This window comes from Triturus cristatus, chromosome 2_1, assembly GCF_964204655.1.
Source record: "Triturus cristatus chromosome 2_1, aTriCri1.1, whole genome shotgun sequence".
NCBI classification, from domain to species: domain Eukaryota; kingdom Metazoa; phylum Chordata; class Amphibia; order Caudata; family Salamandridae; genus Triturus; species Triturus cristatus.
In genome coordinates, this window is record NC_140581.1 from 1027773945 (window position 1) to 1027801601 (window position 27657).

The window sequence follows — 27657 nt, forward strand, 5'->3', positions numbered from 1 at the left end:
TAACAACCTCTCAATGTACTGAATAAGCACCGCCAGCTTAATACAGGAGTAGAAAACATGAAGAATATCGGCGTCATCTGCGCAAGAAAGGAAACATTTCCCATCATAGACACCCCCCCATTTCTGCATCTTTGTGGGAGTATGATACAAATTGAATATTGTTTTATAATGTGTTTTCAAATTCACCACTATAAGAATTTTCCCTGCTATATCAATCGACTCCTCAATAGAGACATGTGGCTCTCCCAAAACATTTCCCCCTTTAAGATTGTATTTCTCTAAGTCATCTATTTGAACATTTTGCAGCTCATTTTGTCTTGACTCCTAATAATTTCGACTATCTTGTGTTGTTTTAACATTGTTGCATGTTTATTTAAGAAATCACGTATCTGTAAATACTTTAAAAATCGGCTTTTGGGTGGCTTATTGTCCGCCAAGTTTGGAAAAGGAGGAGAGGGAGCCCCCGGCCTCCATAAGATGCCCCAATTGTGTAATGCCGGCCTGTCTCCATCTTCCTGCCACATGGTCATGAAATATCGATGGAAGAATCCCTGCGGCAGACATCAGTGTATAAAATGATAACCCATCAATCTGAAACGTTTTCCGTATGGACTTCCAAACCTTGTAGACTGCACCCAATATTTTGAAGCGGGTTCTTTTATAATAACTACCATCCATTTTTTTAAACAGACAGTTATTAGCCTCAGTCCCCAATACCATCTGATTAACTGATGGAGCCTCAGCAAGATTAACAACACCTTCCCCAGTCAATAATAGACGAATGTTTGCTAAAATACAAGCATAAGAATATAATACAAAATCTGGAACTGACCACCCCCCTTTATAATGCGGCATAGTCATATACCATGCAGTACTCCGTGGTTTCCCGGGGGCCCATAGAAATCTAGACCAAAGTTGTTGTACCTGTTGTAATTGCGGGTGAGATATCTCCAATGGCACAGATCTAAAAAAAATATAGCATTTTCGGCAGTATGTTCGTTTTAAGTACACTAGCTCTCCCTACCAAAGATAGATGAAGACATTCCTATCTCCCGAGGGCCTGTTTGTTGTTTCCAGTAATGGCTCCCCAGTTTACATCAACAAGTTCTTTCAAGCACACCCGTATCTTAATACCCAGATATATAACCTCATCAATAAGCCTGGGCACAGCACTAAGCTCTGCTCGTGTAGTTTGCGAAGTTTGCGCTACTTCGCACTACGCGAATTGCATGGAGCACAGTGCAAACACGCGTAGTGCAGCCATCATGTTTTGTTTTCACGCGGTCCTCAATGTCAAGTTGGCGACCGCGAGCAAGCAAAATGACATCCTGGCGAGACTTTTTCCTTGTTCGCTATCAGCAACACCAAGTTGCCGATCGCAAGCGTGGAAAATAAACCTCCCGGAGAGCTTCTCAACGCAGGGAGGTCAGGTTTCTCATTGCGAGTGGACCGCTCACGATGAGAAACTACCAGTCCGCGTTGAGAAAGCTGCAGATCGAGTAGAAATGTACTCGAGCGGCAGAAAACTACCGCTTGCACTGTGCAAGATGCAGTTTGCACTGATTGCACAGTGCGGACAAGCATCCGGCACTGTGCAATCAGTGCGAACAGCATCTTGCACAGTGCACTACGCAGTTTGCGAAGCTACGCCTAGCTCGCGTAGTGCGAAGTGTACTTCGAGTAGCTATGCGTAGCGCTCCTTTGCAAACTACGCCCAGGGTTACTCATCAACGACTCTCGGAACACCATCCATAATATGATTATTATAAAGAATCTGGGTTTTTGACGAATTGAGCTTGTACCCAGACAGACAACCAAAGTTTTGTGCTAGATGTTCAATTTCGGGCAGAGACATAGCCGGATCCGATGTTACTATCGCTACGTCATACTCATACGCAAAGACACAAAACTGATCCAACCCTACCATAAATTGATTTATCCTGGATAATCTCTCTAGCATATTGAGAAAGGGGTTAATATATAGCGCAAACAGAAGTGGGGAGCAAGGGCAGCCCTGGCGTGTCCCTCTGGAGATCAAAATAGGTTCAGATGTCATTCCCATAGAGCAGATCCTAGCCACCGGAGAGCGATATAAAACCTGCAAAAATTGAATATACCCCTGGCCAAACCCCATCGAATGTAAAATCCCTCAAAGGAAATCCCAAGACACACGGTCGAACGCCTTCTCGGCATCGAGGAGCATTATTACGAGATTTCTAGGCTCCACATGAGCAATGTCGAGAAGGGTGATAATTCTAGCAATATGATTCACAGTTCCCCTTCCAGGGATAAACCCATGCTGTCTTAAAGAAACAAATGGAGATATGACCTTGGCCAGTCAATTAGCAAGTATTTTCCCATCACAATTGGTGAGTGCAATTGGACGATAAGACCCTGGGAGACCATGTTGCCTGTCCTTTTTTTAAATACCCCAATATTAGCATCATCCCACGACTGTGGAGCCAAACCCCTTCGAGCGGCCTGAAAAACAGCTAGAAGTTCAGTTTTAAGATCTTGAAAAAAAGTCAGATAAACTTCGGATGGAAACTTATCAGGACACGCGGCTTTATCCCTCGTCATGCTATCAATATCCTGCTCTAGTTCATCCAGCGTAATCGGACTCTCCAATATAACACTTTCCACCTGGGGTAGCTGTTGAAATTGCATATTAAGAAGCCCCTGATCCCTGACATCCCGCTCAATCTCTTGCTCTGTATAAAGTTCTTGATAAAAATTACGAAAGATCTCGATAATTTGGTGGGGATCATGTACCAGGTTACCAGCCAGGTTCTTCATACCTTCTATTCTATATGCCGCCTCTTTAGCGCGCAATCTCTGAGCTAGACACCGCCCTGTCACCTCCCCTTATTCGTAACATTCTTTTTTTAAAAGCTGATACCGTGCATCAATTTCTTTACTCCATACCAGATTCATGTTGGCTTTACATCTAGCAACTTGAGTTTGGAGCTCCGTCATATTATTTCCTTGCATGAAACCACATGCGAAAGTTTCTTCAGCAGCTTTTAATTTATTGTACAAATCCTGGACTATAAGTTTAGCTTGCTTTTGTTCATATAATCCGAAACTTAACACTTCCCCTCTAAAACCGGCTTTAAAGGTATCCCACACAATCCCCAACCTCGCAGAGTGACGATTAATTTGAAAAAAATCCCTAATCCAGTTTCTCATATGGTCGATAAAAGCAATATCTAGCAAAAGCTTCCTATCTAAATTGAACCCCCTCGGGACTGCATTTATGCCCAGAGCTGGAATATCCAAAACCATTGGAGCGTGATCAGACGAAATTCTGGGGAAAACCTGTATCTGAACGTCTGTGAACAATAGAGGTGTAATAAAAAAATTATCAAGCCGGACAAGTTTTTTATGTGGGTGAGAATAAAATGTATGTCCTGATTTCGGCATATTAAGCGTACCCCAGACGTCTATCAACCCATGATCTAACAATAAATGGTATAGAGTCTTAAACACCCTGGGTTTCCTACCACTATAACTCTGAATAGCTAATTGTAATTCCCGGCCCACCAAGTTAATGTTAAAATCTCCACATAGCACCAGTGGGGTGGGTCATGATGCTAACTCTAGATTTAATTGTTCCAGAACAGGTGTTTCATCAAAATTAGAACCATACACTGTACACAGCGTGAACCTAGCACCCCCCATGATGCACTGCACAATTGCCCACCACCCCTGCCTATCCATTAAAGTGCATCCAGAAGATTGAATATTCGGTTTAGCCAGTACCGCTACCCGACGATTCAATGTCATTTGTTTGGAAGAAGCTAAAACAACATATCCTATTTCCGATAGTACCTTACGTTTCCCCCAGGGTATATGTGTCGCCTGTAGACAAATTAAATCCGGTTGAATCACCCAAAGTTCTGCAGCCACCCTCTGTCTTTTATTATAATTATTGAGCCCACAGACATTTAGCGAGCATATTTGAAGGCCTACCTTGCTATAAGAAAAACTTGTAAACCATCCCTAGTTCATATCCCTTGATTAGCTTCTGAAATCTCTGAGTCTTCATAAACTTAACTATACTGTGGATTAATTTTCTTTTTTTAGCCCCACGCCCCCCAGAAGCCCCCAGATCCCCCCACGACCCCCCCCTAGAACCAGCCTCCCCAACTCATCAAAACGGCAATAGGACTCATGGTCCGAGTGATGACAAGCTCCCGCCACCAGGTATCCCAGCCACACTAGTATATCACCTTATGTGCTAATAAACCCTTCATTATACATTGAAGAAAAAAAAAAGTGCAATACAGATACTCATAAAGTGAGAATATACTAGCAGTGCATACCTTACCCCAATGTTGATAAATGTTGTGAAAACCAAACTATCGCTCGGCTTATATCTCACCATTAATTCCAAGTTAACTAACTCATGCTATATTACAGAGACTGTAGATACTCTTTGCCCTGGACCTCAGAAGTAAAGAATATGGTATGATCTTTAAATAAGACTTTAAACTTAGCAGGATTAAGTAAAAAGGCTTGCGCTCCTTTAGTCTGAAATAGTGAAATAAGCTGACGAAGCTGCCAGCGCTTTTCGACTGTGTGGTGGCAATAATCAGGCCAAACAAAAAACTCCAGATCCTTACCAGCCTTCTTTCTATCAGGGCGAGCCAACTCATACAAGGATTCCCGGGCAAGAAAATTATTTAGAGAAATTAGAATAGCTCCGGGTCTAGCTGTTGTTTGTGCGGAACCGGGACAGATAGAAAAGGGAAATCTTTGTGCCCTCTGCACCTCTCTCTGCCAGTCCCAATGTTTAAGTTCAGGAAAGGCCTCGGAAAACAGCTCAATAATAAATTTCCGAGTATCCTGGCCCTCCATACCCTCAGGAATCTGCAAGACTCTTAAGTTGTTCCGACAAGAGCTATTTTCTAAGTCGGCCAGTTTCCATTGATTGTCATCTTTTAACGAGCGCAGAGTCTCAGTCATAGCTTTCTGTCCTACCAGTTCATCTTCTAGAGAGGAAATCCGTGTCTCGGCTTCGTTAAGTCTAGTTGTAAATTCCGTGCAAGTTTTTGCTCTACGACGAACCGAGTCCTGAAGCTTACGGCAGGAACTTTGCACTCTCAGGCTCTCTGTCCGTGTCTCCTCCCTATGAGTCATTATAGTTTGATATATCAGGGCTAATGAGATCTCTTCGGATGGGGCCGGTACGTTACCTTTAACCACCTCAGTACCAGTACCAGTGCCATTCTGAGTTGTAAAGGTGTAATCCCACTGTAACGCATTGCCACCATTACTACTGTCAACCAATGCAAGGTGCTCTTTAATCTCATATTTCTTTTGTACTGTGTGAGGACTATCATCAGAAGTGTCCCCTCCTGTATCCTCCATCTGTGCACTTCTGAGGTCGCTGCCACCGGCCCCCTGCAGTGCATCATAGATCTTTGAACTTAACTCCGGATCTTCGCTGGAGGAGTAAGAGGGGTTTGAAAGAGAGTAGAAATTATCACCATAGTCTGTTTCCTTCAAAAGGAGATTTTATATTTCGTAAGTCCTTTTTATCACCGCCTCCAATTTTTTTGAATTTCCAACATTTACGGTAGTTGGTACACAAACCAGAGTTTCCTCATTAATAAGGGTGTTACATCCAGTAACGTTATGGTTAAATCCACCCACAGCGCCTTCCACCATTGGAGTTGATGACACCTGGTTGTAATGAACTGCGTTATTATAAGAAATAGCAGCATCATCTTCCCCCATGTTTTGGTCAGTTACAGCACCAGGGTCCTTCATAACCCCCTCTACAGGTTCTTTTCCCCCAGAAAACAACAAAGGAATGGTGCGCTTCAAAATATCTTTAGCAGTTTTTTCATCAATTGAGACAGTATCCCCCATAGTAACTTTATTGCCTTGAACACTTGTTGAATTTCTGGTATTCACTGATCCAGCTCCCGCTCCACGACCGGATGGATCAGCCGGGGGGCGTACTCTCCCTCTCGCAGCCTTAAGCGGCATCACCGGAGGAGTGTAGTGTGTGCCTAATCGGCCGCCATAGAACGCGGCAGCCACGAGAACACCACACCATCGATTGTGCTGAGCCCTCCAGTAGCCTCTCGCTGCAATCCTGCCAAAATTACAGCTGCTGTGATACTCAGCATTCTGGGGAGACCTCAAACAAGTAGGTAAGCTACCGTAGCATTGTTACAATATAACAGTATATCATAAATGCCCATTCTCTAGCGCTGACACCCTTCTGTTCTCATAGATACGGTAAAGCCAAAACTGTAGTAACAGGGCGTTACAATCACAGAAGCACTCAGGGCATCATGTCGAATAGCCACTCCTCCAAGTTCCAACAGTCCGCAAAAAGTGCTTCTCACACGACAGCTGCATGAATTTCGCCGAAAAACATTATCTCTAGGCCGTTCCCCAGTCAGTGTCGATGTAAAAGCCGGTGTGGACGCCAGGAAACCCGGGAGCGGTCAGCTCACGCGTCCGAGCTTGCGGACGCCATCTTGCCCTTGGCACTGCCAACCAAGGGGGTTATCAAGAGAATCTGCTTTGGTTACTACCTTTCTTTCTCTGTCTTGTTATCAAAACAAACTGAGACTTTTGATTGGGAACTTTCATTGTTCCTTCTACTAGATTCACGCCAAAAACTAATGTGCATAGTTAGAGAATGACAGTATCTGAGAGTAGTTAGAGAATATTCCACCAAAGAACATCATCATTTAATCCTCTGATATGACTGAATAGTTTATAAATCCATCTTTGTTCCTTTTCACAAAGGATTTTCCCCAGATTTCTAATCGCTGCGGAAACATATTGCAAAACTAGCCATCTCATTTTGTTAGGAGTATGATTGTTATGAAGTGCTCTGCCATCTTAGTGGTACTCGATATGTGTGTTTACTTTTTGCATTTTCATCCCTATGTGTTTAAAGTTACAAGGGCATACAATTAGGTAGATCACTTGTTTGGTATTACAATTAGTATGTTTTTCCTACTCCCATGGGGTATTTAGTACCAGGTCTATATTTTTGTGGCTGATGTCAAGTGGCAAATGCTACATTGTCCAGGGGGTAATGTCCTGTGATTGGTGGGAGCCCCAGCATTGGGTGTATTGTCTGTCCTGATGTTTGTTGTTGTCTAGATCTTGTGTGTACTAGACTGTCATGAATTATTCATGCTCTCTTGTGAGAAAATAGTGGCAGATCACATTGTATACCTGGTATATTCAGAGTTCTCCAATTGCGTTGAATTATTTTTTTAATTTGGCTAGAAAATATGTTGTGTGAAGTGACACACACCAGGGGGGATATGTCTGGTTGCGTGTTGTGCCATCCAAAATTGCCTCTCTGTTCTGGTTTCTCACTCTTTTTTTTATTTCACTATCAGTTGGTCCGGAGAGTTTCTTGCTTTTAGATTTTTTCTCAGGAGTTCTGCTTGTTTTTAGAAGTCTTTTGTTTGGCTACAATTGCATCGCCGATGGAGAAAGTGACCATAAGGGAGAGTCTCTTGCAAATGGCGCAGATGAAAACTATCAAATCTCTGTAGACTCTTCAACACTCACTAGCTATAAACCAATCTCCCTGCTACCATTCCCGGGTTAGGTCTTAGAGAAAACCATCCACAGATACCTCACCGAATACCTCAATGACCACCAACTCCTCAACACCACTCAGTCTGGTCTCAGACCCAACCACAGCTTGGAAATTGCCCTAATTTCCACCACAGACACCATCTGCATGAATCTGGATGGAGGAGACATGGTGGCCGTCTTTTTCTGGACCTCTTCACAGTGTTTGACACAGTGTCCCACCCTATCTTCATCCAAATACTACACAACATTGGAATTCAAGTACATGCACTCTGATGGATCTACTCCTTCCTGACTAGAAGGACCCAGTCAGTCAGCCTTGCACTATACACCTCGGACATTAACAACCTTTTCTGCATAGTTCCACAATGAACCTCCCTGAGTCTCACCCTCTTCAATGCATACATGATCATTCTAGCCAACATCATCTGCTCTCACGATGTCAACATCCTCTCCTAGGCTGATGACATGCAACTCATTCTCTCCCTCACAACAAGATGCCCAGTACAATATCAGGTTCAATGCCTGCATGACTGAAATCGCCCACTAGATGAAGACCAACTGTCTAAAGTCGAACACCTACAAGACTGAAATTGTGATCTTTGGGAAGAGCACATCACCGCTGGACTCCACCTGGTGGCAAACAGAGCTAGGGCTGCCAAACACCAAGAACTTCTGGAATATCATTGAAAACAAACTCAACATGAGCGATCGACCTTCAAGTCAATGCCATCATCGCCTCATGCTGCCATACCCTGAGGATGCTGAGGCAAATTTTCAAATGGCCCCCAACTAGCACCCCAAAAGCCGTTTACGCCCACCTTGGTCACAAGCACGCTAGACTACGGAGCACCCTCAATGCTGGGACCAACAAAAGACCCACCAGAAGATAGCATACCATTCTGAATTTGGTGGCCAAAATCAATCTCAACCTCCCACCCTGCACTCAAATCACACCACACATGAAGGAGTTCCTCTCGCTGCCCATTCAGAAACGACCACAATTAAAACTCCTCACCCACACCTTCACGGCACTACATGACACTGGCCTAACACACCTCAACTATTACATCTGCTTTCACAAACATTCCAGACGCCTTTACTCATCTGGACTCCTAATTGCACACATCCAGCTTATACAGACAAAACAAATCCAACTGTGGAACCTTCTCTTACATCTCTCCTAAAGCGTGGAATGACCTGCGGCTAAACATAGGAGCCTCCTCCTCATTTCTTGAATTCAGCAAGAAGTGAAGAGCTGTTTTTAAGAGATGTCACTGTGGGCTCTAGGTGTGGCTAGGCTCACATCCGATCAGTGCCAGAATACCCTCTTGGGTGATGTTGCCTTCCACACATCTGCACAACAAGGTATGTACTGAGATTGGGTGAAAAATTCTCAAATCAGTGGGAAGTGCACCTGGTTTTTTTCAGGAGAGGGGTCACTATTGCATCCTTAAATGCTGCTGATAAAGTAGCCTGAGTTAATGATGCACTGAGTAAGGCATGAAACACAGGACTAATTGCATTCTGGAGTTGTTTGTAGATCGCAACGGGTCAGGGGTCATTTTGACAGCCTGGACTGGCTCTTTCTAGCATGCATATAAACCCCTTCTCAGAAACAGTGAAACATTTTGTTAACCTAGACACAGTATTAGGAGCCAGACTCTCAAACAGAGGAAAGTTTTGTAATTCCATTTTCTCCCTTAAGCCTATGATTTTATCGTAGAAATACTGTTGAAGTTGGCGGCATAGCTTTTGTGAAGGTGTTGATTCGCTGCTTGAAAAATGTAATATTTAATGATCCACTAAGCCATTTATTAAAAGCAGTGGCAAATTTCTTCATTGGCTCTGGGGGAGAGAAAGTAGATTGAGCTTAGCATTTTGTAGCTTTGGTCCTGTTTAACTTGATAGTGGAAAGTCGTTTCTCCTTGTCGATACTACAACTAACCAATTACTCAAGAAGTGGTCTGAACAGGGTCATGGAGTGATCCGAAGATCATGAATGACAGCATCTAAATTGTGGCCTTTTATCTGAGTAGGAGATGTTGTATATTCTGTGAAAGGTTGTGTGAGGATAAAAGCCCTATATATTGCGCAACCTTAAAATCCCCTGTCGAACATTACACCAATAAATTAAAATCACTGACTGCTAAAAAGCAGAAAGACTTGTGCTCATTAATTACATAGTCTTCCTGTTAAAGTTGTGTTTTGCACTGGGAGCCGATACGTTAATCAGATTAAAATTTTAAAATAAAGCGTACCTATAAAATATAATGTAGTTAAACCACGAATTCTACAGGAGAATCGATTGTTGTGACACTTTCAAATCATGTTTACGTATTATTGCCACTCCCCCACGGACTCTTTGATGCTGTCGGTTATGGAGCAATAGCTTGTGACCTTATGAGAGTGCTTTAATTAAATCAGGTGCAGAGTTTCCCCCTACCAGGTCTGAGTTCAATTTAGTACAGTGTTAGCTTTTCTGTCAAGAATATCTATTTCCAGGGTTGGTTTAGATATGTAAAATTAAGGGTATCCCAATTGAGGGGCAGATTTACAAGCCCCTTGTGACACTTTTGCTCCGCCGTTGTGTCACTTTTTGTGACGCATTGGCGGCGTAAACAATGCACCAGGTTGCGGCCAATTTACAACGTGATGCATCTAGGCAGATGCGTCACCTCTTAAAGCCCTGCGCCACATTATACCTGCATCAGGTATAATGTATGCAGGGTGGGCAGTCCCATGCAAGGAAGCCTCGTAAAAGTGACGCACTGAAATCTACAGGATTTTATTTCAAAGGATTTAATTAATTATTCCCAAAAGAAAAAGGAAAAGGCAAACAGTGTACAGATTTCACTGCTCCACTTCTCGGACGCCACTGCGTTAAAAACCTCGACGTGTTTGGAGCAGGCGTAAGGAGTTACACAGTGTATTGGGAATAAGCCTGCCCCAAGCATTGCTGGAGTTGAGTCATGCTTGAGACACAACTCCAGCAATGCGTGACTTTTGCGCAGACAGATGCGTCTGAATTTCTGACGTATCTGTCATTCCTCGCCCCATGGAATGCTGTATTGTAAATATGACGCATCCAAGGTGGCGCAAGAGTTTCTTTGCCAGGCGCAAGGAAACTGACGCATCTCTGCTGTAATGCAGAGTTGCATCAGTTTCTTGTAAAGAAGCCCCTGAGTGTTGAACGGTTGTCTATCTTTACGGGTAGGGACCAATCTATAGAGGCAAGCGCCGCGAGTTCGAGCTCATGAAATGTATTCGAAATAGTCTCATCCAGTACAAATGAAGTTTTGTGATATGCTAGAAATGCGGCCCAGTATAGATTTGAATCTGGGCATAGTGGCTGGCCTCTGGCTGCTGGCTCCGGACAGACATACATGAAAAGGGGGGGCTCTTGGCCCCCCCGCCCGCATGGCGGTGCGGCGACCGCCCTTACCTCCGGGACCTCTCGGGGGTGGGGCGTGACCTTTGGGGCGCGCCCTGCCACCGATTGGTTGCCACCCTCCCTTGACCCGGATGTCGCTAATCGACATCCGGGTCGGGGGGGGAGGGGGCGGGCTGCGGAGGGATAAAGAAGCGGGGAGCGCCCAGGTGACCCTCTTGGTCCTTGGTCGCTCCCCCACACCGGACTTGCCCTGGGCACGGGGCTTCTTGTTTTTTCTTCCTCCTGCAGGTTTCGTGTTGGCAGGAGCCTTCGTTAGCCCAGCTGATAGAGCGGAGGACCGTTGCGGGGAAGCTGGTGCAGATCCTGCTCGAAGGGGCGTTTGTGTCGAGGTCCGGTGCAGGAATGAGGTATTGCGAGGCAGCGGGTGGGGTGCGGCAAAGAACGCCGGCAGAGCGGTTTCCCCGCCCATTCTTCACTGGTGCCGGGGTAAGTTCCTGGCAGCACTCCTGGGTCCCCTTTATTTTCTGCTATAGATACGGCAGCTCCCCGTGGAACTCAGTAGGTGTTTGTTAGCCAGATAAAGATCTTCTGCCCCCCCTGGTTCTCGCCCGAGCTCCGCCTGGTAGTGGTCAGAGAGGGGCATGGGGGAATAGTCCGAAACTGCGGGAGAGTCCCTCGTTTCAAGCCTTCGGCACGAGGGGAAGCTTCGGCGTCGTGGGGGAGCTGTATTCATGGAGGGGGAGCCTGCGAGAGCAACCGGAGCATGATTTTCAGAAGTTAAGTTGCTGGGAGTTGAGATGTCGTGGTGCTACAGGCACGGGCAGTTTGATCGTGTTTTTTTATGGATGCGAAGGAACGGATATTTTCACAGTTGGTGTGCAGTCCAGGGATAGGGGGGCTGTTGGGAGAAATGGTAATTGCATTGCTTGCGTGTGTGTTCTCGGTTGAGGAGTACTGGTATTTTTTGTCTTAATACCGTTAATCGGGGAAGGCAGCCGCCTCGGTTCTTTTCGCATGTGTACATTTATCACAGCGAGATTGGAGGGTTACTTTCACTGCATGTTAGACTGGTGGTGCCCCCTTGGGGGGCATTGAGTACCTCGCCAGCCCCGCGCGGAGCTTACTAGTGATTTTTCTGTAGTACTAATGGGGGCAGGGAATCACCCCGTGACTGCATGTGTAGATACGGGCTTAGGCATGCTATTCAAGACCCTGGGGGCGATTTCGCGCTATTTTGTTTTAATATCGATCTGGGTGGGGAATTACCGGCGGCCTGCCTAAATCTTGTCTCGACCTTAAAGCGCATCACTAATTTGAGGGCACACATAATGAATAACTTCTAGGTAGGTGTTTGTTTTGGTGGGTGTTGAAAAATGTGACCTCGTTGATTATGCTCAGTTATGGTAGGCAGCAGTTTTCCATTCATACCTGCTTCCCAGGAATGCGAGCAGCTGCCAGGGCGAGTGGAAAACTACTTGCTGTAAAGTGAGAAACTATGTCTCGACCTGGAAATGGTTGGTCCCCATTCGAAATGTTTAGCCAAGTATTTATAACTATAATTTGGTAACCATTTGCTTAAATTACCTTCTTATAGAGAAAGCCTGCATGGCCGTACATTTCACGATATGCATTTTCAGGTTTTTTAGCCTTCGAATTTCATAAAAGCTGGTCCCCAATGAGAAAAGGCATCACAAATGTTGATGCCCCAATATATACACACATATTACGTACCTCTTTCATTTCGATCATTGTGGTTATTTGTGTTTGTTCAGTTGGCTCTGTTTACAAGTTCGCGTGTGGAAAGAAACCCAAAGATTGGATCTTTGGACTTCTCAAAACTTGGATAAATGTGAACGCACAAAAGCTGCATTAAATCACTTGCTAGGCACCCCGCAGGAGCTAGAGTTACACCGTGACTGCTGAAACCAAGTTTGTGTGCAGGAAGTGGCTCTTCTGCTACCCGCGTGTCAGGAAAACTCCGGCAGCCATTGTGCGCACATTCTGCCACCCAACTACCGACTTTTGAAAATCACTTGGTTTTGAGGTTGTTCGTTACTTGCATGGGCACAAGTTGTGCAGTCTACTCAGGTTCCTTCACTTGCAAGCTACTAAACAAACTTAGTGTTTCGGGCATTTTTAATGGTCCTCATGGGACAATCTGCAAACGTAGCTAGTTTGTTTTGCTATTAGCATAATTTTCTTGCTTCTTCTGTCATCTATCTGTTTGCCTTTGATGCATTACATAGTAAGTAAGGTGCCTTGGTATATTTGCTTCAGAGTTATTATTTTGTTGTATCCACAGAGCTCTTACAATCTCAACTAGAGGTAGTACTTTCATTTGTACGTGTTTCAGGTGCTAGGTGACAGGTCTCCAGGAATAATATTGGATCTTTCCCTTCCAGCTTTCCCAAGACCACATCTTCTCGATCTGCGGCAGCATCAATGAGTTCTCCCCTTTTAGAAGTATTAAGAAAGCTGTGAAAAGGGTATCACGTTTGGAGGATGTGTAGCATCCATGTGTAGGGCCCCCGACTCTTCGCAGACTCCTAGAATGGGTTTGGCGTCTAATTCCCATCTGGGCATAGTGGCCAGAGTGTGTCCTGTGGTCTTACCCTCCCTATATGCCCTGGCATATTTACTGCAGAGGAGGCATTCTCTATTAGCCACTTCATGAAATTCAGACAATACTAGCGTAATCTGCTGAGCTACTATAGGATCCTCAGTGTTCCCCATTTGGGATTATAATTGCTTACGGTGGTCTTCCAGGTGGCCCAGATGATTGTGCAGGGAACGCAGAAATCTCCCACTTTTTGCAAGGCATAGCCCCATAACCGGGTCCTGGAATGCTTGCTATACCATACCTATCTGTGGTACCGAGACTGCGTTTCTGATAGAAGAAATCCGAGATTTCTTGGTGAAGTTCCTCAAGAAATTGGTGTTCCAAAAGCTCGCACGAGGACAGGTGCCTGTTCGTGCCACGGGGGGGTCTGGGTGGGAATGGACATCACAGGTAGGACTGGAGAGCGGTCAGGGTATGTGCATGCAAGATGACTCCCCTTGAGATCAACTAGTGAGATAGCCTAGACCACTTCTCATTTACACCTAAATACAAAGTGCCTTCTTTAAAAGTCTTCGAGGGATGTGTTCTCCAAGCAGATTATGCTCCTCCCTGATATCGCGGAGGTGATGGGCAGCGATGTTACAGTAGGTGGGCGGTATGCATGAGCTGTCACTTCCACAGAGTAAGCTGTGTTAAGGTCATCGCCCCACAATAGCAAAGCTGGGCCAATGGATGTAACTTGGCTCCAGAGACAGTCACCAGGTCATCTGTATTAGGCACATAGCAATTCACAAATGTGATGGATGGGTGTACAACTTTCCCCACATGACAGTGTAACATCCTTACACATCACAGAGGGATCCCTGCGGTATGTAGGCACCCGCTTCCTGTGTATATGAGGAGTATGTGGAAAATAGTCTGTGAGAAGCCCATCTTTCTGCAAAGGACATGCTAGTGGCAGCACTCAAATAAGTCTCTGGTAAAGGAGCAATGTGAACGCTATGTCTATCCAGATATAACAGTATGTGTGGTCGCTTGCGTGGATTTCCCAACCCCCTAATGCTCCATGTGGTGCATTAATAGGGCGCTTGGGAGGAGATAACATCAACAGTGGGCATGTTGGACATGGGGAAAGGGAGCAGATGTGGCAGGTGATGAGTTGTAAGTCAGTGGAAACATGATAAAAACACTGCACAGTTCACATTGTAGTGTACTCTGCACAACTAAAAATAATAAACACCTATCCCCGCCTTCTCTCACACTGACGGCCCAATCCCGCCAGAAATATATTCCGTCCTCATTCATGCTCTCCAGAGGTCTAAACTGCAAAGCAGAACAGGGATGGCATGTAACAGGACCCTAGATACACACATTTTATAATCCCTGATAGCTCCAAAACTACTGAATGGCTTTACACCAGATAACAAAAAGGACTCTTTCTGGACCATGCGTGTGTATAGATATATATATATATATATATACGCGGACCCTCTGCTTCCTTATATATTCAAACTTGGTTTTTTATTAATATTTCAAGAAATACTGAAAAAATGTACATCAAATCACAAGAAGGCACTACCCTGGACCAACATCTACCTTCCTGTCAAATTTGGTGTATTTCTGTTTAGCAGTTCAGGCTGTAGCCACGTCTAAATTTCCACTGTATATTAACATGGGGAAAATTCGTTCGGGCACCCCTCCCCCCCCCCTTCTCTGCTCCTGCTTGATGGATCACTCCAAAACATTTGCGACGGTAGCTGAATCAAGTGTTGAACTAGTTTTGAAACTTTGGTGAGGATTCGTCAAACAATGCCAAATTTCTCCAAGGCAGATAGGCAGGGGGGTATCCAATTCCTGAACACAACAATACAGGGAGACACATTGTGGGTGACAATTTTGAGATCAAAAACTGATCAGGGGTCACGGGGGAGACTGTGGTACTGCACAGGGCGGGGGCTAATCCTTGCTGCCTGGTACACAGTGTAGAGGCTTTCATCAAGCAGCGAGGTGGACTGTTGGGTGGGTCGCTCCTACTACAGGCTGACGGCCCCCCCTTTAACCAAATACCAGTTCAGAAGAGTCATGGAGTTGACTATTGCCAGGGTGGGCCTTGACCCGAAGGACTTTGGCACACACACACACGGACAGACATACATAGATTTGGCTTTGTGGAATTCACTTAAAAACACACTTGCAGCACTTCCCATTTCAATACATTTGAGCATTTCGTGAACCTACATAAAATAGAATTAAGAAACGTACACGTAGTTAAATTAATTTTAGAGCCTCTATCTTCTCTCACGTAAAACTATTTTTGACTAACATGTCCTTTCTTCCTTCGCACCCACATTTAATGCAAAAGTAACGCCTGGATTTCACCCAAAGTAACTTAAGCGTGCAGTTAATTGTGGGAAATGCACACATAATGTGCATGCGAACATTTAAAAAGATGCAACCAAAGTGCGTGTATCATATTTAAATGCGATTTCCATAGCCACTTCTTGAGTATACGCAGAAGGAAACTGAAGAATGCTGAACTTGCCCAGACTTAAGTTAAGCACTATTATATTACTGACTTACTGGGGGCAACTGACCCAAGAGCAGGTTACAGCTTTTTAAATGTGCAGCTCACTTCCAAGTTAGAAATTGTTCTATTTATATTGAGCCCCCTTTGTTTTTCCTAATGAGGCACCTTCTTCAAGCAGGGAAGCTCCTCGAGACAATGATTTTGCCTTTATTTTTCTCATAAACACGTGGCCTGATTCACAAAGGTAAACGTACACTTTTGTGTAAGTTTACGATTGTTTACTATTAGCAAAGGTATTTTATGCGTGGTGTCTTTACGACTGCGGAGTCTCCGCACACGCGACTGTAAAGATACTACTCGTAAAATACCTTAGTGAATAGCAATCAATCGTAAACGTACACAAAAGTCTAGATTTACCTTATAGTAAATCAGGCCCTGTTTTTATTTAGTTCTGACTTAAATGTAAGGCACATATTTTGTAGGCTGTTCCACTTCGATGATTAGTGGGTCTGCTCGTGTTGTATTGTGGATGGAATATTGGGTGAATGCAAGGAAGAATCGAATGGTGGAAGGATGGATGGATGGATGCTTCCATCCATGCACTCACTCTCCCACCCACCACTCTATGCATTCACTCATCGTCCATGAACTCCCTGACTCTTCAATTCATTTATCTTAATGATTGTCTGACTCTAAAAACACCTTTCCACTTGTGCTTAACTCAGTGTGGACAGAATGAGAGACCCTGAAAGGACTGTCACTGCCTTTGGGGTCTTTGGGAACATCCCGGATGTGATACCGATGAAAGCGGGGAAACAGGACTCATGCATAGCAATTTGTACTGATTGGAATCAGTGCTTCGTTTGAGCCGGTGGTTGCAGGTGGGGCACTCATTTTTGGGACTGGCACTCACTTTTCCTCATCAGACTTTGACCCAGAGCAAGAAAAAGAAACAAGCATTGGCAAAAAGCAATAGATCTCGTCAATGTAAAATCTATTAGCTTTTTCAATGTGTTTTTTAGTCCTGTTGTACAGCAGCATTCCTGCTGTGCAGGATGGCTGAAAGTAAAAAATAAAACAGCGCTATGACTCTGTGAATGCTGACTGCAGCATAGAACTTTTTTTTCTTTACTTTCAACCACACTGCTCAGCAGCTGCACTACTGTGCAACATGTCTGCAAAAGATTGACGAAACCAAATAGCTCTTGTATATGCTAGACCTATTTGGCTTTGTAGTGCTTTTTCTTTGTGGAGGGAAGGGAGAGGGACGCAATGCGGGACAGGAAGGAGGCTTAGGAGAGGCAAACAACAATACAGCCCAGGGTGGGAGGGAGTCAAGCAGTAACTTGGCAGGGCGACACAGCTAATAAAGTTAAAAAAAGCACGAGGGTGCGAGAAGGTCATAGTGCTAATTTTGTTAAGGCAGATGGGGGCACTCCAACATGGACAGTGGAAGGATACAAGCAACACAAGGTTTTATATAACTCAAACTTATACCAATGGTGTTAGGGCTCCTAACATGAGCAATAGTTACATTACACAGGGTATCATTTATTGTATTTTGAGGCACAGTGACATTAAGTGATTTGCTAAGATTCACAGAATGTTGAGCAGATATCAGGACACAAACCTGCTTCCCCAGTTCCAAAGTCAGCAGCTCTGGACATAACACAGTATCCTCTTTCATGTCCTCGTTACAGACATAGACGATAAAAGGAATCTTTTCTTATGTATCTATGTGGTATTTGGACACAGTCTGGGAGGTGGCTTTTGTGCAGATTTGCTGTTCAATCCCCAAGAAAATGTAGAAAGGCTCCTTAGTCGGAAACATTGCCCAGGACTTGGGGCCAGATGTAAAGGAGCTGTCACATCACAGGATCAGCGTTGGTCCTAAGTCTAGGACACAGGATTTTACACATGCGTAGACAGAGCATTTGATGTATGCTGCATCTAGAGATACTAGTGGAGGACATAATGAAGAAGTACACTAATGAGATAGATCAATGTGCTCAATATTAATGAAAATTCACCCATTTGTATCACCAACAAAATGGTTTTACATATGTATTATAATACAGGTGCAAGGGGAGCAGTTTGTCCCACCTCATGCTCAAAGCACCGATTTAGGAATGAACTCGCTGCAGGGCTATCAGCTTAGCAACAACGCACAGGTTGTCGCAGGATGTAACAACTGGACAAGATGGTGGGAAATTTGCTGAACTGGCCACGGGAAACATCACCAGAGAGGGAGAACAGGAAGTCAACAAGCTAATCCTAACAGCCACAGATGAAGGAGACCCGATAAGATCGGGAAACAACTTGTAAAGGGGAGAAAGCCTGCAAACACATGCACTCTTAAGGAATGCTAGAAGTAGAGCAAAAACAAATTACCTCAATCGGAACATTAGCAATGGAAGGACACTAATCATGCAATTAATCAGTACTTGGTCCATGCTCCAGCACGCTATGACCAATGAGAAGGAAGAAAAGTAGAGTGATGCTCAAGCTAACCAATGGTAAGTAAGGGTTGGGCTCTAAGACCATTATCAATTTTTTTGCTAAAAAAAGATCTCACAAGTGACAGCACATGCACTATATCAGGCAAAACCTAAAAAGCACACAAGAAGGAACAGAGAAAAGTCAACAAATAAGTGACAAAGGAAGAAAGCAGGGATGAAAAGGAGCCTAAAGGGTCATGGAGTGTAGGCATGATGTTGAATCAAACTTTGAAGTCTTGGTATTTGGCATTCTCCACTGCCAGCAATGGGCTGCTGAGAAAACTTTGGACACTGGCATGTATTATTTTACAAATTAAGCACTGAAAGTTTATGTCGCCGGTACAATTCTAGGCACTGTTTTGTTTTTCTACAGGATTATCAACAGAGAGTGGATACATTGATTACAGACTGGAGCAGTTTCTTTATGATTATAGTCCAAATGATACATGTGCTAAAATATGCCTAATTGACTCTGAATAATAAACATTAAGCCAGAGGTTGGGAAATTCATCTGTGTACCATCTACCCACGGCACTGATATTGCACTCCCCTGCTTCTCTAAATCTCCACGGATCCACAGTTGCAGATTGTTTGCCAATATAACTGATGAAAGAAGATATATCTATTTTTGGTCTCAACATGACTGAAGAAGTAGATGGCTCTTTTTATGTATTGTCAGATAGGAACACTGACATAGCTCTCCAACCTGAAAAAGAAATTAGTTGTTCCACCCGCTCAATGTTTATAGACTCAAGATCAAGAAATACTTGACTTTGAATGGGGCCTCCACTTGCATATCACACTGAAAGTTTTCTCTTTACAGTGCTTAATTTGTGCCTGTGGTTTTCGGTGCTCGGCACCAGCACTTAACAGCCACCACTGGCTCTAATGACAGGCCACCACATGGAGGTACTCTTGTTTTAAATTTTGAGATGAGAACAACAACTGTTTTGATTTAGTCAAAATATAACTGAAAATGGATAATACCAGCGTCTCATGCCATTAATACACCTTTTGCCTGAATTGTCACACTTTTAGGACTGCGCTGGTTGATGTCATGTTGGTACTTCCATTGGTAGTGCTGACAGGGTATGGGAGATGGAGGCTGCAGTTGCTCTCCTTGAAGGGCCCTAGCACTTAATGGTTTACAAATTAAGCACTATCTCTTTGATAACTTGAAAAACAACCTGTCTCTTTCAGATATGTCATGACTGTAAGGGCATTTCTCCTGAAAAAAAAGATACGATCATTACAGGTAATTCTTGAAAACAATTAAACAGACGATCATGAAATTAAGTGTACTTGGATATATTTCACTCACCTGGTTTAATCTCAGTCACTCCCGCCCCAACACTTTCAACAATCCCAGCTCCTTCGTGGCCCAGAATTACCGGAAATGTTACCTTGTCAAGAATACCGCTAATAACATGTTGATCTGAGCGACAGATCGCAGTTGCAACAATCTACGATGAACAAAATGAAAACAATATGTAAAGTACTATAGGAATTCAACATTTTTAAATCAATGTATCCACTAAATGATTGTGTATTCACAACGGTCAAAGATATGAGTGAACCTCACTGTAGAGTTGAGGATGCCAAAAGATTCATAACTGAGGTAGTCACAGCCATTCATTCATAATGTGTTATATACTTTCATGTTTTAATTACTTGTCTACTTTATCATCAGTCCATCTATCTATCTGACGGCCTGGCTTTCTTTCCATGCCTGTGGGCTTGGGTGCAAATACACATATGTAAATTCATGTAATATGGGTTTTGGTAATATCAAAAATCACAAGACCATCAGCTGACAGATGTGTCCCTGTCACTAAAACCCCAAGACAGCAAAATAGGAAACTATCAGAGACATGTTAGCCCTTGTAGTATATTCTACAGGAGAGATAGAGTGACAAAAAAGGGTTCATACAACGTACACTCATCTTGAAGCAACAGAACAGGCTCTGTGAATTAAAGCAAAACTAGATCTATATGATGAGCGAAGAAACAATAGTGATTTTTCAAGCATTTGCACAGACACATTTTGATTAAAGATTAGGACACATACCACGTCTAATTGCCAAACCTTTAACGAATTTCTACTTGCTAAATCTTACACATGGCTCATCTGGAAAGCTAATGGTGTACTTATCAGATAATTGTGAGACCTGGTTTAATCCTAAAATTATGGCTGCAGTGCTACCAGTGATCACCCTCAGTGTTCCTCCTGGTTGACAGAGCAGGGAGGCATCAGGTGCGATGCTGCTGATATAAGGCTCCTCTGGTGATAAAATGAGTAGCCAGCTCTGCAGGTAAGCTAGATCTTTGTTCCAGTAGGCCTTGTGAATAATGTCAAATGAGTATGCTCCAGGCAGCCATTGAGAACCAATGAAGCGCTTTTGCAACTGATTTTGGGATGGCCGAATGGACCTAGGTTTCTGCACATCTTAATTTTGTAGTCTCTTGAGCCTGTTAATCAAATTCTTTGCAAGTTTTTGAAAACCACATTACTGTAGTGAATCCAAACCCAAAGTAGGCAATATTTTAAAGGAGTTTGCATAAGATGGAAACATTTCTGGAGCAAACAGAGTTGCAATTTGATTGTTTTGACCATGCTGATAATTTAAAGGGCGAATTAGAGGTTTGCTGCAACAGTGATCTCCAGGTTTTTGTTGTCAATGTGGTGGAGGAGATAGGTCCTAGTCTGGAAGGCCAATTGAAAAGGTAAAGAGGAAGTGCTGTGTCCTCCAAGGATGAACATTTCTGTTTTGCCACAGTTTAAACAATGGAAGCTTTCTCTCGCTCAATATTACGCAAGTAGAGATGTTGTTAAAGCCCTCAGAATTGTTGTCTAGAAGGATGTAGATTTGTGTATCTTCAGCCCACACATGGAAGAGTATTGTTGGGATGGAAAAGTCCTCTGCATGATAAAAGACGTGTACCCCTGCCCTGAGTGCCCAACTGTACTGTTGTCTGGATCCTTAATGCTGATTTTTGTTGTCAGAGGCCAATACGGATCATGAGTGTCCGCCAAGACATAGTGCCATCTCACGGATTGTAGTCTTGTTGGATCAGGAAGGGTGCCCAAAATTTTACCCTCAAAGTGATGAAAGTCTACTGCCTAAACCAAGAGTTAAGCAGCATAAGCACAGTGATGACACATACTGTGTAGTGATCAGTAGGAGTGAACAAGTCCTTATTTACCTTGTGTCACTGGAGTGATCCCTACAGGCTCACTCACCCTTGGCCAACATCAGTTGTATGTAGAGTGCTGCACAGCGGAGGAATGGTGACTCTGTGCTGGATGTACATGTGCCAGGGAAGGGTACAGTACAGGAATAAAACAGTGCTGTACAGTACAAGCATGGTTAGTGCATGTGCTGAGTGTATGCATCCCCGCGAGGAATACATTACCTGGGAGATGTAGTGCTGTGCAGTGTACATGAAGGGTGAAGTGTTGTGCAGCACATGCATGATGAGTGTGTGTTCTGGCAGTGTGTGTGTTTGCAAGTAACACACTATGGTGCAATAGAGAAAGAATACAGTACTGAGTAGTTATTGTGTGTACTTTATATATGTGCGCCTGGATGGCACAATACATGCAGGCAACAGTACTGGACAGTATGTGTGTTGTGTATGTACACAGAGTGCAAGTGTTCCTGCAATGTTACATTACATAGATGCCTGCTCGGTGAAGACATGAGCAGTAGAAGAATTCCCCCTGACAGATTTGTATATTGCTACATTCCTGTGAAATGGGTAGGACACACTGGAGGAAGGAAGAAAGAGACCTTGTACACTTCAAAAGGGTGCTCCTTGATTCAGTTACAGATCACAAGGAAGGTGCCTGGACACATCTCAGGTAGGAGATGGGGTTTACAAGGGAATCATAAAGAGTAAGTCTGGGAGCCCAGGATTAACCATTTGAAGCACATATCACTGTGGCTAACATCCAGGTGTGAACTCTAGTCACTCCCATGGTCTGTGTTGTGGGACTATCAGCGTCTGAGTCTGTCCTGCTGTGACAGACTTTCAAGAGGAAGAAGAGAGAAAATTGTACATTTCAAAAGAAGCAGAACTCCAACATAAAACTTCAAAGAGCCAGACCCTAAATCACATTTGATTCCTCGAAATGGACTATAAGAAGGAGAGGCTGAGATCACTAATTTGGTCACCTGCCAAGCAGCCAGATGCGCTGTGTGAGAAGGAAAATCTCTGCAAGATTTCTGCCTGTGACCAGGACTAGGGACAGAGGCCTGCTAGTCTCCCTTTTGGGTGAGGTGCCATCACCCAGAAAAATTAAGACCACCTGCCCTGGTGCATGGAGCACCATCATCAGCCTGCTTAAGAAGACCAATGTACCCTGTGAGGAAGAGGAGAGCATTGGAAGGAGTGAGGTCCATAAAGCAGCCTTACAGAGAGGACTCTTAGGGCAAGGTGTGGGGAGATAGCTGTGCACCAATCAGGTCATTGCCCATGTGCAGGAGTGATTTGGTGAAAATATCTGTCAGCATTCCCGTGGCTCAATCTGGCTCTGGGACTGAGCTGGGAGCACCTACGATGACGTTTGTGGCCAGCAGCACTGCGCGAGAGAGAGAACCTGTACCTGCCAGGTGCTTCTACGTGTACAACGAGCAGCCTTACTCCTTCAAAGAGGACCAGAGCTTGCAGATGCCCGCAGTTAGGTATCTGCTGAATGCTTCTGTATTGATGGGGTGGGTAAGACTTGAAATGGGCCTCTCCGGCTCTAGGGGACTCATTGTTAAAGTTGCTGCAGCACCATAAACACTTTTGATTATTTTCTAAAGAGTCAAAGGGGATTATTGAATAAGGCCTACTAGGAAGTATTTCCTGAATGTGGCCGCCAGTGAATGGGGAACAACCCAAACCACATTGCAAGGAAGAGGGTGGTCCATTGATTTGGCAGATAAACACTAGAGCCCGGACTTCAAGGCGGATTGTGTGGTTCCTTAAAAGTGTTGTTATTTCTTTGAATGTGTAGAGTTAGAACTAGGCCATTGATGTATTGACATTACTGAGTGCACTTTGAGTTGTGTTCACTGACATGTATCTACATTCCCCTCCCACAGGAAGCCTCTGACTGCTTGTCCACAGCTACCACTGAGAGGGAAGTGCAGAAGGGGTACTTGGCGTAGTTGCTCAGGATTCACAGTAGGACATGCCCCAGGACATCAGGAGTAAAAAGCCTCATTCATCATGGTTGGGTACAGTAGCCCAGGTGTACCCCATGGCCCTTTCAAAGGGGTTCTGACATGTATTTAGTATTGAGCAAGTAGTTGAAACTGGGGAAGAGTTTGCAACTACTGTATATTTATGAACATTTTATACAGCATCTTCCTATACCTGACCAAATGTTCACTGGAAGAACTTTCGGCAAAGCGGAGTGATCCTAGGGAGGCAACTATATGATTCAGACTGGAATTATGTATCTTGAAGATATCTCTGAATGTCTGGTTCATACTCATTCAGTTCAGTATAGTGCACAGAATGTATCTCCCTCCCTAAAAAATGAACAAATGCTGCGAGGGAATTAGTCTGGTGTGTGCTATGTGCATAAAAGAAAAAGTCAAGCCCCACCATCTGGCACAGGGATGTCTTATCAGAATTGCATGTTGGCAAGAATTCATGCGGACACTGATAGAAGTAACAAAATGGATTCTAGTGCAACAGGAGATAGGCACACTGAACATATATCCTCATCTATAAATTAGGAAGGTCAGTTGCAAATGTATAGTCCAATTCCAGATAATAGCTACCTTACAAATATCAATTACATGGCAATCGGAGTGGTGGGGCGTTGGGGGGGGGAAGTTGGCTGGGAGGACCATGCACCCTTATTTGGAAATCCTAAAATTCTGAAGTTGGCCTTCCTGTAAAACATACCTTTGTACCTAGAATTGGAAAATGCATAGGAAATCTAGGGGAATATTCACAACAGAATGGCGGAGCACGGTGTTACGCCACAATTGGTAATGCCGCGCTCAGACACTCTGAAAATGCAAGGATGTGCCGTATTTACAATAATATGCACCCCCTGCATTTCCCCTAATGCTGGTGCTAAATTTCGCTGCCTAGCGCCAATGCAGGCACCCTTGCAGCATAGTGCAAGGGTACCTACGTTGCAGGGAATGCCTATTCATGTGCAGGAAGATGTCCCTTCCTGGACATAAACAATCACTAATAGCGATTTGCTCTTTCTAAGTATGCTGCAGAATGCAGCACACATAGAAATAACAAAAGAGAGGAGAAATTAATCATTTCTCCTCGTTGCGTAAGTTTAAGACCAGGTTTTCCCTAGTCTTATTTTTGGCGCTGCCCCATATTTACGCCAGCCTTGTAAATAGGGGGCAGCATCAAAAAGCAATGGATGTTGCGGCGGAATGCCCACTGCAACACCCATTGCCCATCCATTTCATGCTAAGGGGCATTATTTACAAGGCGGTGTTAAGCCAGGTTAAGTGGCTTAATGCCACGTTGTAAATAAGGCAAAGGGGTTATCGCCACCAGAATGGCAAAAAAAAGTGGCGTTTTGGTGGGGATAACCCCTTGTAAATATGCCCCTTAGACATGGCACAAGGTGAGGATGAAATTCTGTGTGAAGTGACAAGCACCAAGGAGATAGATCAGAACAGACGCATGCGGTGGTTGCAGGTGGGGCCCACTGGCACTCATTTTTTGGGGACAGAACTTATTTTTCCTCCATAGACTTTGATTTAGAGCCACAGAGGGGAAACACAAAAGAGGGAAGGAAGGGGAAAGAGAAAGATGGAAAAAACAGTGGCAAAGGGAGAACGCTGGGATTAAAATAGAACCTGCAAGAGTGAGATAAATAGGCAGGAAGTGTGGGGTTGTTGTTTAAAGAGGTATTAGATGAAATCAGGAGTACACAGCCTTGTTATTTGGCACTCCGACCGTCAATAGCGCTGGTCAGGGGCTTGGGAAAAACACTTTGGGCTTTAGCACGTATTCTTTTACAGATTATACACTGAACATATATCCCAGCTCTTCCTCTTCCAGAAAATCTTTGTATTATTCAGCGCTAATAACCAGGTAAATTTAATGGGAGAGACCTTGGTGATGGCACTCACCATTGCAATGCTGTTATGAAAAAGTGATTATTAGTTGTGTGTATTAATTCCACCACAACTAATAATCTAACTAATCTTGTGAAGCCCAGTAAAGGATTCAGTAATTTAAACTGGAGCTCAACCTCTGGTAGCTATGGCATAGAGATGGCAAGCTTAAGCATTTAGAAGTACCAACACAGTTACAATTCAGAAAACACAACACACTTATAATCCCACTCTAATTCATAAAAAAGAGAGCATTTTACTGAACATGACATAAAAAAAACAAAAATCCAATATGAAAAATAGGAGAAATGAATTTCTTGGGCCCTATTCACAGAACTAGCTTAAGACAAAATCCTAGACTTACTACCATTTTGGTATTCACAGAAGGCACTTACTCTTTTTGGTATTCACAGAAGGCACTTACTCATTTCGGTATTGACATAAGTTAGGAGTCCTAACTTTAGGACTCCTAAATGCCTTCTGTGAATACCGAAAGTCTTAAAATTAGGATTTTTCTCAGTTTAGTAGTAGTAAAGTCAGGACTCCTAACTTTAGGACTCCTAAATGCCGTCTGTGAATACCGAAAGTCTTAAAATTAGGATTTTTCCCAGTTTAGTAGTAGTAAAGTTAGGACTCCTACTCCTAAACTGAGAAAAATCCTAATTTTAAGACTCGGTATTCACAGAAGGCATTTACGAGTCCTAAAGTTAGGACTCCTAACTTCTGTTAATACCGAAATGAGTAAGCGCCTTCTTTGAATACCAAAATGAATAAGTGCCTTCTGTGAATACCAAAATGGTAGTATGTTTAGGATTTTGTCTTAAGTTAGTTCTGTGAATCAGGCCCTTATAGTTTTAAATAAAAAACATTTCTGAATAGTGCAAAGCACTAACTGTGAGCAACTGGTTGTGCTAGATGAAAAAGCTGGGCTGAAAACAACTTATATCCAACCAATGATTTGATTATGACAGGATCGGCTCTATGGCAGTCCCGGTCTCCTGCTGGTTGTTCAGAAGAAAATAGGTAAAATGTGTCTAAGTCCTGGCATTCGTAGTTTGAGCAGGAGGAGTACACTCTCACACCAGCCAAGGGTTTCAGGATCTCAGAAACAGCACTTGGAGTCAGGACTCAGCCCAACAGAAGCCACCATCCTGGTCCAGGGCAGGTCCAGTTTGAACTGGTCAGCTGGACTCTTCAGGAAAACGACAATATAAGCAACGTGTTACCCAAAACTAAAACCTAATATTGGAGCTTTACAGGGAGGACAAATCAAAAGAAAAGTAAAAGCAACCTACCTCCAAAGATATGCTCTCTATATAAAGTCAAACACAAGAATTAATAACCAAAAACTTTGTTTATGAAGAATATATCTCTATTTCTTTTCTTTTTTTTACAATTCATAAACACAATTAAGAAAACACTGACTTAAGCAGAATAATTCAACAAAAGAGAACCGTCTCAACTTTATCAGCTATAATATATCACACTCACAAATATCATGCATACCATTTATACCTTATACATCACCCTATGTCTCATTAAAATTGTAATGTACAGTGCCCCTTCAACAGATCACACCATAAATCTAGGCGAAAGGGTAATGAATGAATCTTCCTCAAAAACTCATGTCTAATAAAGATATAATCATACACATTGAAACATTCAAAGACTTGATAAACATTTACAGGTCTGTATATGGCATTTATACTTGCAATTCATTACAAATGATTCCTGATATCGTCTTGATTGATTATGTTCCAATGTAGTGTTGAAGAGGCAGAAGCGCTGGTGCTGACGCGTAAGTGACCGGGCAGCCACACACCTTCTTCAGAGCACAAACGGATAGTACAACAAGAATTAGAAAAGCCTCAGAAAAGGGTGAGAGTGAGAGAGGGGCCAGACGTCGACTGATTCTCTGCCTTCAAGGAACATTTCCAGTCTTAAAAATCATGAGATAGAACTAGGTTAGGTGGCTAGGTGATCGAGGTTATTGATCTGGTTCC

General features: G+C 43.6%; 1 protein-coding gene across 1 annotated transcript in view; it reads right to left on the reverse strand.

The window, feature by feature from the left end:
* The window catches only part of LOC146866264 (alcohol dehydrogenase 1-like), a 364524-nt gene that overhangs the window by 271351 nt on the left and 65516 nt on the right, over nucleotides 1-27657 (reverse strand). Inside the window, exon 3 of the mRNA XM_085640482.1 lies at nucleotides 19882-20023. Within this exon, the coding sequence (XP_085496608.1) occupies nucleotides 19882-20023 (142 nt within the window). The remainder of the gene's footprint in view (nucleotides 1-19881; nucleotides 20024-27657) is intronic.